The sequence below is a fragment of the Astatotilapia calliptera genome, chromosome 3, assembly GCF_964374335.1.
Source record: "Astatotilapia calliptera chromosome 3, fAstCal68.1, whole genome shotgun sequence".
NCBI lineage: Eukaryota > Metazoa > Chordata > Actinopteri > Cichliformes > Cichlidae > Astatotilapia > Astatotilapia calliptera.
Genome location: NC_137424.1, coordinates 25119925 through 25136364, shown reverse-complemented (window position 1 = coordinate 25136364; position 16440 = coordinate 25119925). Strand labels below are relative to the sequence as shown.

The 16440-nt window shown below is 41.2% G+C and overlaps 1 protein-coding gene across 3 annotated transcripts; it reads left to right on the top strand.

Annotated features, from left to right (window-relative positions):
• Positions 1–4695: 4695 nt before the first annotated feature.
• On the top strand, positions 4696–6748 carry LOC145426202 (uncharacterized). 3 transcript variants are annotated; one of them, XM_080299765.1, is made up of 4 exons: positions 4696–4829; positions 5645–5791; positions 6200–6374; positions 6519–6748. In XM_080299765.1, exons 2-4 carry the CDS (start codon positions 5737–5739, stop codon positions 6667–6669), a joined length of 381 nt encoding a protein of 126 aa, XP_080155891.1. In that variant the 5' UTR covers positions 4696–4829; positions 5645–5736; the 3' UTR covers positions 6670–6748. The 3 variants fall into 3 exon arrangements, with proteins under 3 accessions (XP_080155891.1, XP_080155893.1, XP_080155892.1); XM_080299767.1 differs by having other exon boundaries at positions 4730–4829; positions 5690–5791; XM_080299766.1 differs by lacking the exon at positions 4696–4829 and having other exon boundaries at positions 4909–5791.
• The last annotated feature ends 9692 nt before the right edge of the window (positions 6749–16440 follow it).

Below are 16440 nucleotides of genomic sequence, written 5' to 3'. Positions count from 1 at the left end.
TAAATAACTAACCAGCGTGTGCCAGCGATCTGTTTCAGCTGATCTTTGCGAACGTGCACTGAAGTCTTAGATCAAATAAACTAAGCTGAAACCATTAAATAACTAACCAGCCTGTGCCAGCAATCTGTTTCAGCTGATCCCTGCAACCGTGCAGTGAATTTTTAGAGAAAATAAACTAAGTGGAAACCATTAAATAACTAACCAGCCTGTGCCAGGGATCTGTGTCAGCTGATCCCTGCGAACGTGGACTGAAGTCTTAGATCAAATAAACTAAGCTGAAACCATTAAATAACTAACCAGCCTGTGCCAGCAATCTGTTTCAGCTGATCCCTGCAACCGTGCACTGAATTTTTAGAGAAAATAAACTAAGTTGAAACCATTAAATAACTAACCAGCCTGTGCCAGCGATCTGTGTCAGCGGATCCCTGCGACCGTGCACTGAAGTTTTAGATCAAATAAACTAAGTTGAAACCATTAAATAACTAACCAGCCTGTGCAAGGGATCTGTGTCAGCTGATCCCTGCAACCGTGCACTGAAGTTTTAGATAAACTTGGCTGAAACCATTAAATAACTAACCAGCCTGTACCAGCGATCTGTTTCAGCTGATCCCTGCAACCGTGCACTGAAGTTTTAGATCAAATAAACTAAGTTAAAACCATTAAATAACTAACCAGCCTGTGCCAGGGATCTGTGTCAGCTGATCCCTGCAACTGTGCACTGAAGTTTTAGATCAAATAAACTAAGCTGAAACAATTAAATAACCAACCAGGCTGTGCCAGAGATCTGTGTCAGCTGATCCCTGCGAACGTGAACTGAAGTTGTAGATCAAATAAACAAAGCTGAAACCACTAAATAACTAACCAGCGATCTGTGTCAGCTGATCACTGCGACCGTGCACTGAAGTTTTAGATCAAATAAACTAAGCTGGAACCATTAAATAACTAAACAGCGTGTGTCAGGGATCTGTGTCAGCTGATCTTTGCGACCATGCACTGAAGTCTTAGATCAAATAAACTAACCTGAAACCATTTAAATAACTAACCAGCGATCTGTGTCAGCTGATCCCTGCGACCATGCACTGAAGTTTTAGATAAAATAAACTAAGTTGAAACCATTAAATAACTAACCAGCCTGTGCAAGGGATCTGTGTCAGCTGATCCCTGCAAGCGTGCACTGAAGTTTTAGATCAAATAAACTAAGCTGAAACCATTAAATAACTAACCAGCCTGTGCCAGCGATCTGTGTCAGCGGATCCCTGCGACCGTGCACTGAAGTTTTAGATAAAATAAACTAAGTTGAAACCATTAAATAACTAACCAGCCTGTGCAAGGGATCTGTGTCAGCTGATCCCTGCAACCGCGCACTGAAGTTTTAGATAAACTTGGCTGAAACCATTAAATAACTAACCAGCCTGTGCCAGGGATCTGTGTCAGCTGATCCCTGCAACCGTGCACTGAAGTTTTAGATAAACTAAGCTGAAACCATTAAATAACTAGCCAGCCTGTGCCAGCGATCTGTTTCATCTGATCCCTGCAACCGCGCACTGAAGTTTTAGATAAACTAAGCTGAAACCATTAAATAACTAACCAGCCTGTGCCAGCGATCTGTGTCAGCTGATCCCTGCAACCGTGCACTGAAGTTTTAGATAAAATAAACCAAACCGAAACCATTAAATAACTAACCAGCCTGTGCCAGCGATCTGTGTCAGCTGATTCCTGCAACCGTGCACTGAAGTTTTAGATAAACTAAGCTGAAACCATTAAATAACTAACCAGTCTGTACCAGCGATTCTGTGTCAGCTGATCCCTGCAACCGTGCACTGAAGTTTTAGATTAAATAAACCAAACCTAAACCATTAAATAACTAACCAGCCTGTGCCAGCGATCTGTGTCAGCTGATCCCTGCGAACATGGACTGAAGTTTTAGATAAAATAAACTAAGCTGAAACCATTAAATAACTAACCAGCGATCTGTGTCAGCTGATCCCTGCAACCGTGCACTGAAGTTTTAGATAAACTAAGCTGAAACCATTAAATAACTAACCAGCCTGTGCCAGCTATCTTTGTCATCTGATCCCTGCAACCGTGCACTGAAGTTTTAGATAAACTTGGCTGAAACCATTAAATAACTAACCAGCCTGTACCAGCGATCTGTGTCAGCTGATCCCTGAAACCGTGCACTGAAGTTTTAGATAAACTAAGCTGAAACCATTAAATAACTAACGAGCCTGTGCCAGCGATCTGTGTCAGCTGATCCCTGCAACCGTGCACTGAAGTTTTAGATAAAATAAACCAAACCGAAACCATTAAATAACTAACCAGCCTGTACCAGCGATCTGTGTCAGCTGATCCCTGCAACCGTGCACTGAAGTTTTAGATAAAATAAACCAAACCGAAACCATTAAATAACTAACCAGCCTGTGCCAGCGATCTGTGTCAGCTGATTCCTGCAACCGTGCACTGAAGTTTTAGATAAACTAAGCTGAAACCATTAAATAACTAACCAGCCTGTGCCAGCGATCTGTGTCAGCTGATCCCTGCAACCGTGTACTGAAGTTTTAGATCAAATAAACTAAGTTGAAACTATTAAATAACTAACCAGCCTGTGCCAGCGATCTGTGTCAGCTGATCCCTGCAACCGTGCACTGAAGTTTTAGATCAAATAAACTAAGTTGAAACCATTAAATAACTAACCAGCCTGTGCCAGCGATCTCTGTCAGCTGATCCCTGCAACCGTGCATTGAAGTTTTAGATAAACTAAGCTGAAACCATTAAATAACTAACCAGCCTGTGCCAGCGCTCTGTGTCAACTGATCCCTGCAACCGTGCACTGAATTTTTAGAGAAAATAAACTAAGTTGAAACCATTAAATAACTAACCAGCCTGTGCCAGGGATCTGTGTCAGCTGATCCCTGCAACCGTGCACTGAAGTTTTAGATAAAATAAACTAAGTTGAAACCATTAAATAACTAACCAGCCTGTGCCAGCGATCTGTTTCAGCTGATCTTTGCGAACGTGCACTGAAGTCTTAGATCAAATAAACTAAGCTGAAACCATTAAATAACTAACCAGCCTGTGCCAGCGCTCTGTGTCAACTGATCCCTGCAACCGTGCACTGAATTTTTAGAGAAAATAAACTAAGTTGAAACCATTAAATAACTAACCAGCCTGTGCCAGGGATCTGTGTCAGCTGATCCCTGCAACCGTGCACTGAAGTTTTAGATCAAATAAACTAAGCTGAAACCATTAAATAACTAACCAGCCTGTGCCAGGGATCTGTGTCAGCTGATCCCTGCAACCGTGCACTGAAGTTTTAGATAAAATAAACCAAACCGAAACCATTAAATAACTAACCAGCCTGTGCCAGCGATCTGTGTCAGCTGATTCCTGCAACCGTGCACTGAAGTTTTAGATAAACTAAGCTGAAACCATTAAATAACTAACCAGCCTGTGCCAGCGATCTGTTTCAGCTGATTCCTGCAACCGTGCACTGAAGTTTTAGATAAACTAAGCTGAAACCATTAAATAACTAACCAGCCTGTGCCAGCGATCTGTGTCAGCTGATCCCTGCAACCGTGCACTGAAGTTTTAGATAAAATAAACTAACCAGCCTGTGCCACCGATCTTTGTCAGCTGATCCTTGCAAACGTGCACTGAAGTCTTAGATCAAATAAACTAACCTGAAACCATTTAAATAACTAACCAGCCTGTGCCAGCGATCTGTGTCAGCTGATCCCTGCAACCGTGCACTGAAGTTTTAGATCAAATAAACTAAGCTGAAACCATTTAAATAACTAACCAGCCTGTGCCAGCGATCTGTGTCAGCTGATCCCTGCAACCGTGCACTTACGTCTTAGATCAAATAAACTAAGCTGAAACCATTAAATAACTAACCAGCCTGTGCCAGCGATCTGTTTCAGCTGATTCCTGCAACCGTGCACTGAAGTTTTAGATCAAATAAACTAAGCTGAAACCATTAAATACACTGTTAACCTTTGCTGTATTTTTCACAGTAAAATACCACAAAATGCCCAGTAACTTACCTGAAAACATTTCTACAGTTAATTACTGTAATTTGCTTTGCATTATGGGTATATTAAGGTTATTTACATTTACTTACTGTATTTTTTAAAATTGCGGTAGTAGTTATACCTACCGTTAACACATTAGCAGTAGTGCTACTGTATTATGTGATTTGAATGGTTCATCATACTGTTTGTGTATTTTTACTCTTTCAGTGGTTGGTTGCAATAGTGCATTACATTTTAACTCTTTCACTGCCAACCATTTCCAGATTTTCCTCCAACCTATGCCATTTGTCAGTATGATACCAGTGAAAGTATTATGGTTTTGACTTTTTAGGGGACTTGCCTGTGTGTAAGGTTCAAGAATTCTGATCATCTAATCTGCTGCATGCAGTTGTATGCACATGCACAGCTGCTGCAAGTGTGTGCTTGCCACTGCGTTGCCAAAGGCGAACTTCAGTCAGTGGAGAATATTGTAATAATTTGGCGGAGGCTTCTCAGTCGAGCAGTAACTGAATTGCTCATTTACTGAACGTGCAACATGTACAGAACTCTTCTGGGAACTACTCAACCCAACTTAGTGAAACACACACTGAATGCTTGCTGGCCCCGCCCACCCAACCACCTCTACCAACCACCACTCCATATCCTGACTGACATGACCTGTGATCCAGTGATTGACAGGAGAGGAAAGACAGTCCAACTTTGTTAACTCTTCGTTACGATATGCTCGAGAGGACAAAAGATTTTGCACCTCGTTATTGTTGGACCTCTGTGTGGAAACTGTAAACGGGACGTCATAAGGTAATGCAAAGGACTCTCCTACCTAACATACTCGTTTATTAATTCTTAAGAGCATATATATTTTTTGTGTGTGGGGGAGGGAGGGGGGGCTTAAAATCGGTGTTAGCTTGGTCGGAATAGCACATTAGCTGAATTATTCTGGAAAAAATAGGTTGTGTGTGTTTTTTTCTTTTCTTATTTAAATATATATTTAGATATATATTTTCCACGGGGAGGGGCGAGGAACACAGGCGCAACCACAGTCTTTGTCTTTTTCCCGCCGAGTGTGGTGCATTGTCCTCCTGCGCTTCTGTTCTATGACTATTGAGAAGCTAGCCACGCTAACAGTGGGACATTTAGCTTCAGCTAAAGCAGCAGGTAAAAATACACATTTAATGAGAATAAAGAAAGACAACTTTTTTTTTGGAAATTTAGAGACTGCTAAAACAATCTTATCCAGTTTTGAGCTTGCTCATGTAGGTTAGCCTGCTTTATTGAATTTTGTGTGAGCTGCAGTACACAACATTAAAAAGTTAATATAACATTAGGTTGGTGGCGTGAGGAACTCCAACCTAAGTTTAATATTTATTATTTTTTTAGGTGGGAAGGGGAGCATGTTTTTTTTCCTTTAATACAACGTCTTCCAGGGTCTTTTTCATAGGAAAACCGTGTAACGTCTGTGTTAGGTTGGTCAAAAGAGCAATTAGTTGAATTATTCTGGAAAAGATGGGTTGTGTTTTTTTTTTTCTTTTATTTACTTATGTAAATATATTTTTCAAGGGTTAAATAAATGCAACATTAAATTAACAATTGTCTCTCTGTCTTTTCCCGCCCAGTGTGGTGCATTGCTGTTCTCCTGCCCTTGCTGACTGCGCTGACAGTGTGATGTAGCCTCAGTGTTTGTGTTTTAAAGGCTTTTTCCACCAAGATGTCTGTTGAGAGAGAGATGACCTTACCTATCACACCAAGGGTAATAGCGCTTGGTAAGTAAATAGTTTCAATCCTCTTGTAATATTTTTGTAAAAAATCTATGTAATTATTGTGGTATTTGTACCCACAACAACTTACTTAACAGGGGTTTGTCTGTTTTATATTGTATAAAAATAGAATACACACAGTTTGCTGCTGTTTCTCTTATTATTTATTATACACAATGACCAACAGGAAAAAACAGCCTAACATTTCAGCACAGGCCAAAATGCCAAAACATTAGGCAGTTTTTTCCTGTAATTGATCATAATTTTCATTACATAATAAATAATAAGAGAAACAGCAGCAAACTGTGTGGATTCTATTTTTTTACAGTGTGAGGCCTGCTATCCAGCATTCTTGTGGAAACCTTATTTGTAAGGGTGAGCACATTGTCTTATTGGACTCTTGTCTGTTTTTAGGGAATAATTTCATGTCTGCAAGCCGCTGGATGATCAGTTTGGAGGGCAAGACATTTTATGAGCCTGAGCAGATGCATGACTTTGCCAGCACCCTTGCTGTCTTCTTTGCGTCATACTACGTTTTCAACCTTGAGTATCAGGAGTCAGCGTCCCTCACACTGGAGATGATACAGAGGTAAATACTTTACACCATTAAAGCTTACACCATTTAAGAATGAAATATATGTGATAGCTTGACTACAGTTGCAGAAACATATAGGTGATTGCTGTAATGTATGTTTTAATTTTGAAATTAAAGCAGCCTTTTTTCCGTTAAAAGGTTCTTTGTGAGGATCAATCCAGACATGGAAACAAAATGCCCTGCAAAACTTGGTACAAGCTGCAAGACAGGTCGTGTCGTAAAGAGGAAGGTTACAAGCATCAGCCCTCGGATCACCACCTTCCTCCAGCGGCTCTCTGAGTTTGAATGAGTTTTTTGAGTTTTATTCAGTTGAAAAATGTTTTTCTTGTTAAAAAAATATCAACAATAAATGTTGGTTTAATTCACTATTCTGAGACTACTTTATTGAATTATATTGTTTTTTGTAAATGTTCTTATATTGAATATGAATGTTAATATTATTTTATATGCTGTAAAACACAATTACAGTCTAAACAAATTATACTGTACACAATTACAGTGTTATACCATAAACCACATTTGCAGTACAGTGATACTATAAAACGTAATCACGGTAAGTCTTTCTAACTGTAAACCACGTTTACAGTAAAGCTGTTATACTGTAATATATGTTTACAGTAAAGTGGTTGAACTGTAAAACATCACAACAGTAAAGATACTGTAGATCAGTAATTACAGTAACTTACTGGCAATAGTGTTGCCAGTAAGTTGCTGTAAAAATACAATAAAATGTCTAACAGTGTAACTAACCAGCCTGTGCCAGCGATCTCTGTCAGCTGATCCCTGCAATCGTGCACTGAAGTTTTAGATCAAATAAACTAAGCTGAAACCATTAAATAACTAACCAGCCTGTGCCAGGGATCTGTGTCAGCTGATCCCAGCAACCGTGCACTGAAGTTTTAGATAAAATAAACCAAACCGAAACCATTAAATAACTAACCAGCCTGTGCCAGCGATCTGTGTCAGCTGATTCCTGCAACCGTGCACTGAAGTTTTAGATAAACTAAGCTGAAACCATTAAATAACTAGCCAGCCTGTGCCAGGGATCTGTGTCAGCTGATCCCTGCAACCGTGCACTGAAGTTTTAGATAAACTAAGCTGAAACCATTAAATAACTAGCCAACCTGTGCCAGCGATATGTTTCATCTGATCCCTGCAACCGTGCACTGAAGTTTTAGATAAACTAAGCTGAAACCATTAAATAACTAACCAGCCTGTGCCAGCGATCTGTGTCAGCTGATCCCTGCAACCGTGCACTGAAGTTTTAGATAAAATAAACCAAACCGAAACCATTAAATAACTAACCAGCCTGTGCCAGCGATCTGTGTCAGCTGATCCCTGCAACCGTGCACTGAAGTTTTAGATAAACTAAGTTGAAACCATTAAATAACTAACCAGCCTGTGCCAACGATCTGTGTCAGCTGATCCCTGCAACCGTGCACTGAAGTTTTAGATAAACTAAGCTGAAACCATTAAATAACTAACCGGCCTGTGCCAGCGATCTGTTTCAGCTGATTCCTGCAACCGTGCACTGAAGTTTTTTATGATAAACTAAGTTGAAACCATTTAAATAACTAACCAGCCTGTGACAGCGATCTGTGTCAGCTGATCCCTGCAACCGTGCACTTACGTCTTAGATCAAATAAACTAAGCTGAAACCATTAAATAACTAACCAGCCTGTGCCAGCGATCTCTGTCAGCTGATCCCTGCAACCGTGCACTTACGTCTTAGATCAAATAAACTAAGCTGAAACCATTAAATAACTAACCAGCCTGTGCCAGCGATCTGTCAGCTGATCCCTGCAACCGTGCACTGAAGTTTTAGATCAAATAAACTAAGCTGAAACCATTAAATAACCAACCAGCCTGTGCCAGCGATCTGTGTCAGCTGATCCCTGCGAACGTGGACTGAAGTTTTAGATCAAATAAACAAAGCTGAAACCATTAAATAACTAACCAGCGATCTGTGTCAGCTGATCACTGCAACCGTGCACTGAAGTTTTAGATAAAATAAACTAAGTTGAAACCATTAAATAACTAACCAGCCTGTGCCAGCGATCTGTGTCAGCTGATCCCTGCAACCGTGCACTGAAGTCTTAGATCAAATAAACTAAGCTGAAACCACTAAACAACTAACCAGCCTGTGCCAGCGATCTGTGTCAGCTGATCCCTGCAAGCGTGCACTGAAGTTTTAGAGAAAATAAACTAAGTTGAAACCATTAAATAACTAACCAGCCTGTGCCAGCGATCTGTGTCAGCTGATCCCTGCAACCGTGCACTGAAGTTTTAGATTAAATAAACCAAACCTAAACCATCAAATAACTAACCAGCCTGTGCCAGCGATCTGTGTCAGCTGATCCCTGCAACCGTGCACTGAAGTTTTAGATAAACTAAGCTGAAACCATTAAATAACTAACCAGTCTGTACCAGCGATTCTGTGTCAGCTGATCCCTGCAACCGTGCACTGAAGTTTTAGATGAAATAAACCAAACCTAAACCATTAAATAACTAACCAGCCTGTGCCAGCGATCTGTTTCAGCTGATCCCTGCGAACGTGGACTGAAGTCTTAGATCAAAATAAACTAAGCTGAAACCACAAAATAACTAACCAGCCTGTGCCAGCGATCTGTGTCAGCTGATCCCTGCAACCGTGCACTGAAGTTTTAGATAAAATAAACTAAGTTGAAACTATTAAATAACTAACCAGCCTGTGCCAGCGTTCTGTGTCAGCTGATCCCTGCAACCGTGCACTGAAGTTTTAGATCAAATAAACTAAGTTGAAACCATTAAATAACTAACCAGCCTGTGCCAGCGATCTGTGTCAGCTGATCCCTGCAACCGTGCATTGAAGTTTTAGATAAACTAAGCTGAAACCATTAAATAACTAACCAGCCTGTGCCAGCGATCTGTTTCAGCTGATCCCTGCGAACGTGGACTGAAGTCTTAGATCAAGATAAACTAAGTTGAAAGCATTAAATAACTAACCAGCCTGTGCCAGCGATCTGTTTCAGCTGATCTTTGCGAACGTGCACTGAAGTTTTAGAGAAAATAAACTAAGCTGAAACCATTAAAAAACTAACCAGCCTGTGCCAGGGATCTGTGTCAGCTGATCCCTGCAACCGTGCACTGAAGTTTTAGATCAAATAAACTAAGCTGAAACCATTAAATAACCAACCAGGCTGTGCCAGGGATCTGTGTCAGCTGATCCCTGCAACCGTGCACTGAAGTTTTAGATCAAATAAACTAAGCTGAAACCATTAAATAACTAACCAGCCTGTGCCAGCGATCTGTGTCAGCGGATCCCTGCGACCGTGCACTGAAGTTTTAGATAAAATAAACTAAGTTGAAACCATTAAATAACTAACCAGCCTGTGCAAGGGATCTGTGTCAGCTGATCCCTGCAACCGTGCACTGAAGTTTTAGATAAACTTGGCTGAAACCATTAAATAACTAACCAGCCTGTACCAGCGATCTGTTTCAGCTGATCCCTGCAATCGTGCACTGAAGTTTTAGATCAAATAAACTAAGTTAAAACCATTAAATAACTAACCAGCCTGTGCCAGGGATCTGTGTCAGCTGATCCCTGCAACCGTGCACTGAAGTTTTAGATAAACTAAGCTGAAACCATTAAATAACTAACCAGCATGTGCCAGAGATCTGTGTCAGCTGATCCCTGCAACCGTGCACTGAATTTTTAGAGAAAATAAACTAAGTTGAAACCATTAAATAACTAACCAGTGTGTGTCAGGGATCTGTGTTAGCTGATCCCTGCAACTGTGCACTGAAGTTTTAGATAAAATAAACTAAGCTGAAACCATTAAATAACTAACCAGCCTGTGCGAGCAATCTGTGTCAGCTGATCCCTGCAACCGTGCACTGAAGTTTTAGATCAAATAAACTAAGCTGAAACCATTAAATAACCAACCAGGCTGTGCCAGAGATCTGTGTCAGCTGATCCCTGCGAACGTGGACTGAAGTTGTAGATCAAATAAACAAAGCTGAAACCATTAAATAACTAACCAGCCTGTGCGAGCAATCTGTGTCAGCTGATCCCTGCGACCGTGCACTGAAGTTTTAGATCAAATAAACTAAGCTGAAACCATTAAATAACCAACCAGGCTGTGCCAGAGATCTGTGTCAGCTGATCCCTGCGAACGTGGACTGAAGTTGTAGATCAAATAAACAAAGCTGAAACCATTAAATAACTAACCAGCGATCTGTGTCAGCTGATCCCTGCAACCGTGCACTGAAGTTTTAGATCAAATAAACTAAGCTGAAAACACTAAATAACTAACCAGCCTGTGCCAGCGATCTGTGTCAGCGGATCCCTGCGACCGTGCACTGAAGTTTAAGATAAAATAAACTAAGTTGAAACCATTAAATAACTAACCAGCCTGTGCCAGAGATCTTTGTCAGCTGATCCCTGCGAACGTGGACTGAAGTCTTAGATCAAATAAACTAAGCTGAAACCATTAAATAACTAACCAGCCTGTGCCAGAGATCTGTTTCAGCTGATTTTTGCGAACGTGCACTGAAGTCTTAGATCAAATAAACTAAGCTGAAACCATTAAATAACCAACCAGCCTGTGCGAGCGATCTGTGTCAGCTGATCCCTGCAACCGTGCACTGAAGTTTTAGATCAAATAAACTAAGCTGAAACCATTAAATAACTAACCAGCCTGTGCCAGGGATCTGTGTTAGCTGATCCCTGCAACCGTGCACTGAATTTTTAGAGAAAATAAACTAAGTTGAAACCATTAAATAACTAACCAGCGTGTGTCAGGGATCTGTGTTACCTGATCCCTGCAACCGTGCACTGAATTTTTAGAGAAAATAAACTAAGTTGAAACAATTAAATAACTAACCAGCCTGTGCCAGGGATCTGTGTCAGCTGATCTTTGCGACCATGCACTGAAGTCTTAGATCAAATAAACTAAGCTGAAACCATTAAATAACTAACCAGCCTGTGCCAGCGATCTGTTTCAGCTGATTCCTGCAACCGTGCACTGAAGTTTTTTATGATCAACTAAGTTGAAACCATTTAAATAACTAACCAGCCTGTGACAGCGATCTGTGTCAGCTGATCCCTGCAACCGTGCACTGAAGTTTTAGATCAAATAAACTAAGTTAAAACCATTAAATAACTAACCAGCCTGTGCCAACGATCTGTGTCAGCTGATCCCTGCAACCGTGCACTGAAGTTTTAGATGAAATAAACCAAACCGAAACCATTAAATAACTAACCAGCCTGTGCCAACGATCTGTGTCAGCTGATCCCTGCAACCGTGCACTGAAGTTTTAGATAAACTAAGCTGAAACCATTAAATAACTAACCAGCCTGTGCCAGCGATCTGTGTCAGCTGATTCCTGCAACCGTGCACTGAAGTTTTAGATAAACTAAGTTGAAACTATTAAATAACTAACCAGCGTGTGCCAACGATCTGTGTCAGCTGATTCCTGCAACCGTGCACTGAAGTTTTAGATAAACTAAGCTGAAACCATTAAATAACTAACCAACCTGTGCCAGCGATATGTTTCATCTGATCCCTGCAACCGTGCACTGAAGTTTTAGATCAAATAAACTAAGCTGAAACCATTAAATAACTAACCAGCCTGTGCCAGCGATCTCTGTCAGCTGATTCCTGCAACCGTGCACTGAAGTTTTAGATAAACTAAGTTGAAACCATTAAATAACTAACCAGCCTGTGCCAACGATCTGTGTCAGCTGATCCCTGCAACCGTGCACTGAAGTTTTAGATAAACTAAGCTGAAACCATTAAATAACTAACCAGCCTGTGCCAGCGATCTGTGTCAGCTGATTCATGCAACCGTGCACTGAAGTTTTTTATGATAAACTAAGTTGAAACCATTTAAATAACTAACCAGCCTGTGACAGCGATCTGTGTCAGCTGATCCCTGCAACCGTGCACTGAAGTTTTAGATCAAATAAACTAAGCTGAAACCATTAAATAACTAACCAGCCTGTGCCAGCGATCTGTGTCAGCTGATCCCTGCAACCGTGCACTGAAGTTTTAGATAAAATAAACCAAACCGAAACCATTAAATAACTAACCAGCCTGTGCCAACGATCTGTGTCAGCTGATCCCTGCAACCGTGCACTGAAGTTTTAGATAAACTAAGCTGAAACCATTAAATAACTAACCAGCCTATGCCAGCGATCTGTTTCAGCTGATCCCTGCAACCGTGCACTGAAGTTTTTTATGATAAACTAAGTTGAAACCATTTAAATAACTAACCAGCCTGTGACAGCGATCTGTGTCAGCTGATCCCTGCAACAGTGCACTGAAGTTTTAGATCAAATAAACTAAGCTGAAACCATTAAATAACTAACCAGCCTGTGCCAGCGATCTCTGTCAGCTGATCCCTGCAACAGTGCACTTACGTCTTAGATCAAATAAACTAAGCTGAAACCATTAAATAACTAACCAGCCTGTGCCAGCGATCTGTGTCAGCTGATCCCTGCAACCGTGCACTGAAGTTTTAGATCAAATAAACTAAGCTGAAACCATTAAATAACCAACCAGGCTGTGCCAGAGATCTGTGTCAGCTGATCCCTGCGAACGTGGACTGAAGTTGTAGATCAAATAAACTAAGTTGAAACCATTAAATAACTAACCAGCCTGTGCCAGCGATCTGTGTCAGCTGATCCCTGCAACCGTGCACTGAAGTTTTAGAGAAAATAAACTAAGTTGAAACCATTAAATAACTAACCAGCCTGTGCCAGGGATCTGTGTCAGCTGATCTTTGCGACCATGCACTGAAGTCTTAGATCAAATAAACTAACCTGAAACCATTTAAATAACTAACCAGCCTGTGACAGCGATCTGTGTCAGCTGATCCCTGCAAGCGTGCACTGAAGTTTTAGATCAAATAAACTAAGCTGAAACCATTAAATAACTAACCAGCCTGTGCCAGCGATCTGTGTCAGCGGATCCCTGCGACCGCGCACTGAAGTTTTAGATAAAATAAACTAAGTTGAAACCATTAAATAACTAACCAGCCTGTACCAGCGATCTGTTTCAGCTGATCCCTGCAATCGTGGACTGAAGTTTTAGATCAAATAAACTAAGTTAAAACCATTAAATAACTAGCCAGCCTGTGCCAGTGATCTGTTTCATCTGATCCCTGCAACCGTGCACTGAAGTTTTAGATAAACTAAGCTGAAACCATTAAATAACTAACCAGCCTGTGCCAGCGATCTGTGTCAGCTGATCCCTGCAACCGTGCACTGAAGTTTTAGATAAAATAAACCAAACCGAAACCATTAAATAACTAACCAGCCTGTGCCAGCGATCTGTGTCAGCTGATTCCTGCAACCGTGCACTGAAGTTTTAGATAAACTAAGCTGAAACCATTAAATAACTAGCCAGCCTGTGCCAGGGATCTGTGTCAGCTGATCCCTGCAACCGTGCACTGAAGTTTTAGATAAACTAAGCTGAAACCATTAAATAACTAGCCAGCCTGTGCCAGCGATATGTTTCATCTGATCCCTGCAACCGTGCACTGAAGTTTTAGATAAACTAAGCTGAAACCATTAAATAACTAACCAGCCTGTGACAGCGATCTGTGTCAGCTGATCCCTGCAACCGTGCACTGAAGTTTTAGATCAAATAAACTAAGCTGAAACCATTAAATAACTAACCAGCCTGTGCCAGCGATCTCTGTCAGCTGATCCCTGCAACCGTGCACTTACGTCTTAGATCAAATAAACTAAGCTGAAACCATTAAATAACTAACCAGCCTGTGCCAACGATCTGTGTCAGCTGATCCCTGCAACCGTGCACTGAAGTTTTAGATCAAATAAACTAAGCTGAAACCATTAAATAACCAACCAGGCTGTGCCAGCGATCTGTTTCAGCTGATCCCTGCGACCGTGCACTGAAGTTTTAGATCAAATAAACTAAGCTGAAACCACTAAATAACTAACCAGCCTGTGCCAGGGATCTGTGTCAGCTGATCTTTGCGACCATGCACTGAAGTCTTAGATCAAATAAACTAACCTGAAACCATTTAAATAACTAACCAGCCTGTGACAGCGATCTGTGTCAGCTGATCCCTGCAAGCGTGCACTGAAGTTTTAGATCAAATAAACTAAGCTGAAACCATTAAATAACTAACCAGCCTGTGCCAGCGATCTGTGTCAGCTGATTCCTGCAACCGTGCACTGAAGTTTTAGATAAACTAACTTGAAACCATTAAATAACTAACCAGCCTGTGCCAACGATCTGTGTCAGCTGATCCCTGCAACCGTGCACTGAAGTTTTAGATAAACTAAGCTAAAACAATTAAATAACTAACCAGCCTGTGCCAGCGATCTGTGTCAGCTGATCCCTGCGAACGTGGACTGAAGTTTTAGATCAAATAAACCAAACCTAAACCATTAAATAACTAACCAGCCTGTGCCAGCGATCTGTGTCAGCTGATTACTGCAACCGTGCACTGAAGTTTTAGATTAAATAAACCAAACCTAAACCATTAAATAACTAACCAGCCTGTGCCAGCGATCTGTGTCAGCTGATCCCTGCAACCGTGCACTGAAGTTTTAGATAAACTAAGCTGAAACCATTAAATAACTAACCAGCCTGTCCCAGCGATCTGTGTCAGCTGATCCCTGCAATCGTGCACTGAAGTTTTAGATAAACTAAGCTGAAACCATTAAATAACTAACCAGCCTGTACCAGCGATCTGTTTCAGCTGATCCCTGCAATCGTGCACTGAAGTTTTAGATCAAATAAACTAAGTTAAAACCATTAAATAACTAACCAGCCTGTGCCAGGGATCTGTGTCAGCTGATCCCTGCAACCGTGCACTGAAGTTTTAGATAAACTAAGCTGAAACCATTAAATAACTAACCAGCGATCTGTGTCAGCTGATCCCTGCGACCGTGCACTGAAGTTTAAGATAAAATAAACTAAGTTGAAACCATTAAATAACTAACCAGCCTGTGCAAGGGATCTGTGCCAGCGATCTGTTTCAGCTGATCTTTGCGAACGTGCACTGAAGTCTTAGATCAAATAAACTAACCTGAAACCATTAAATAACCAACCAGCCTGTGCGAGCGATCTGTGTCAGCTGATCCCTGCAACCGTGCACTGAAGTTTTAGATCAAATAAACTAAGCTGAAACCATTAAATAACCAACCAGGCTGTGCCAGAGATCTGTGTCAGCTGATCCCTGCGAACGTGGACTGAAGTTTTAGATCAAATAAACTAAGCTGAAACCACTAAATAACTAACCAGCCTGTGCCAGCGATCTGTGTCAGCTGATCCCTGCAACCGTGCACTGAAGTTTTAGATCAAATAAACTAAGCTGAAACCACTGAATAACTAACCAGCCTGTGCCAGCGATCTGTGTCAGCTGATCTTTGCGAACGTGGACTGAAGTTTTAGATAAAATAAACTAAGCTGAAACCATTAAATAACTAACTAGCCTGTGCCAGCGATCTGTGTCAGCTGATCCCTGCGAACGTGGACTGAAGTTTTAGATAAAATAAACTAAGCTGAAACCATTAAATAACTAACTAGCCTGTGCGAGCGATCTGTGTCAGCTGATCCCTGCAACCGTGGACTGAAGTTGTAGATCAAATAAACTAAGTTGAAACCATTAAATAACTAACCAGCCTGTGCAAGGGATCTGTGTCAGCTGATCCCTGCAACCGTGCACTGAAGTTTTAGATAAACTTGGCTGAAACCATTAAATAACTAACCAGCCTGTACCAGCGATCTGTTTCAGCTGATCCCTGCAATCGTGCACTGAAGTTTTAGATAAAATAAACTAAGTTACAACCATTAAATAACTAACCAGCCTGTGCCAGGGATCTGTGTCAGCTGATCCCTGCGAACGTGGACTGAAGTTTTACAGAAAATAAAGTAAGCTGAAACAATTAAATAACTAACCAGCCTGTACCAGCGATTCTGTGTCAGCTGATCCCTGCAACCGTGCACTGAAGTTTTAGATTAAATAAACCAAACCTAAACCATTAAATAACCAACCAGCCTGTGCGAGCGATCTGTGTCAGCTGATCCCTGCAACCGTGCAC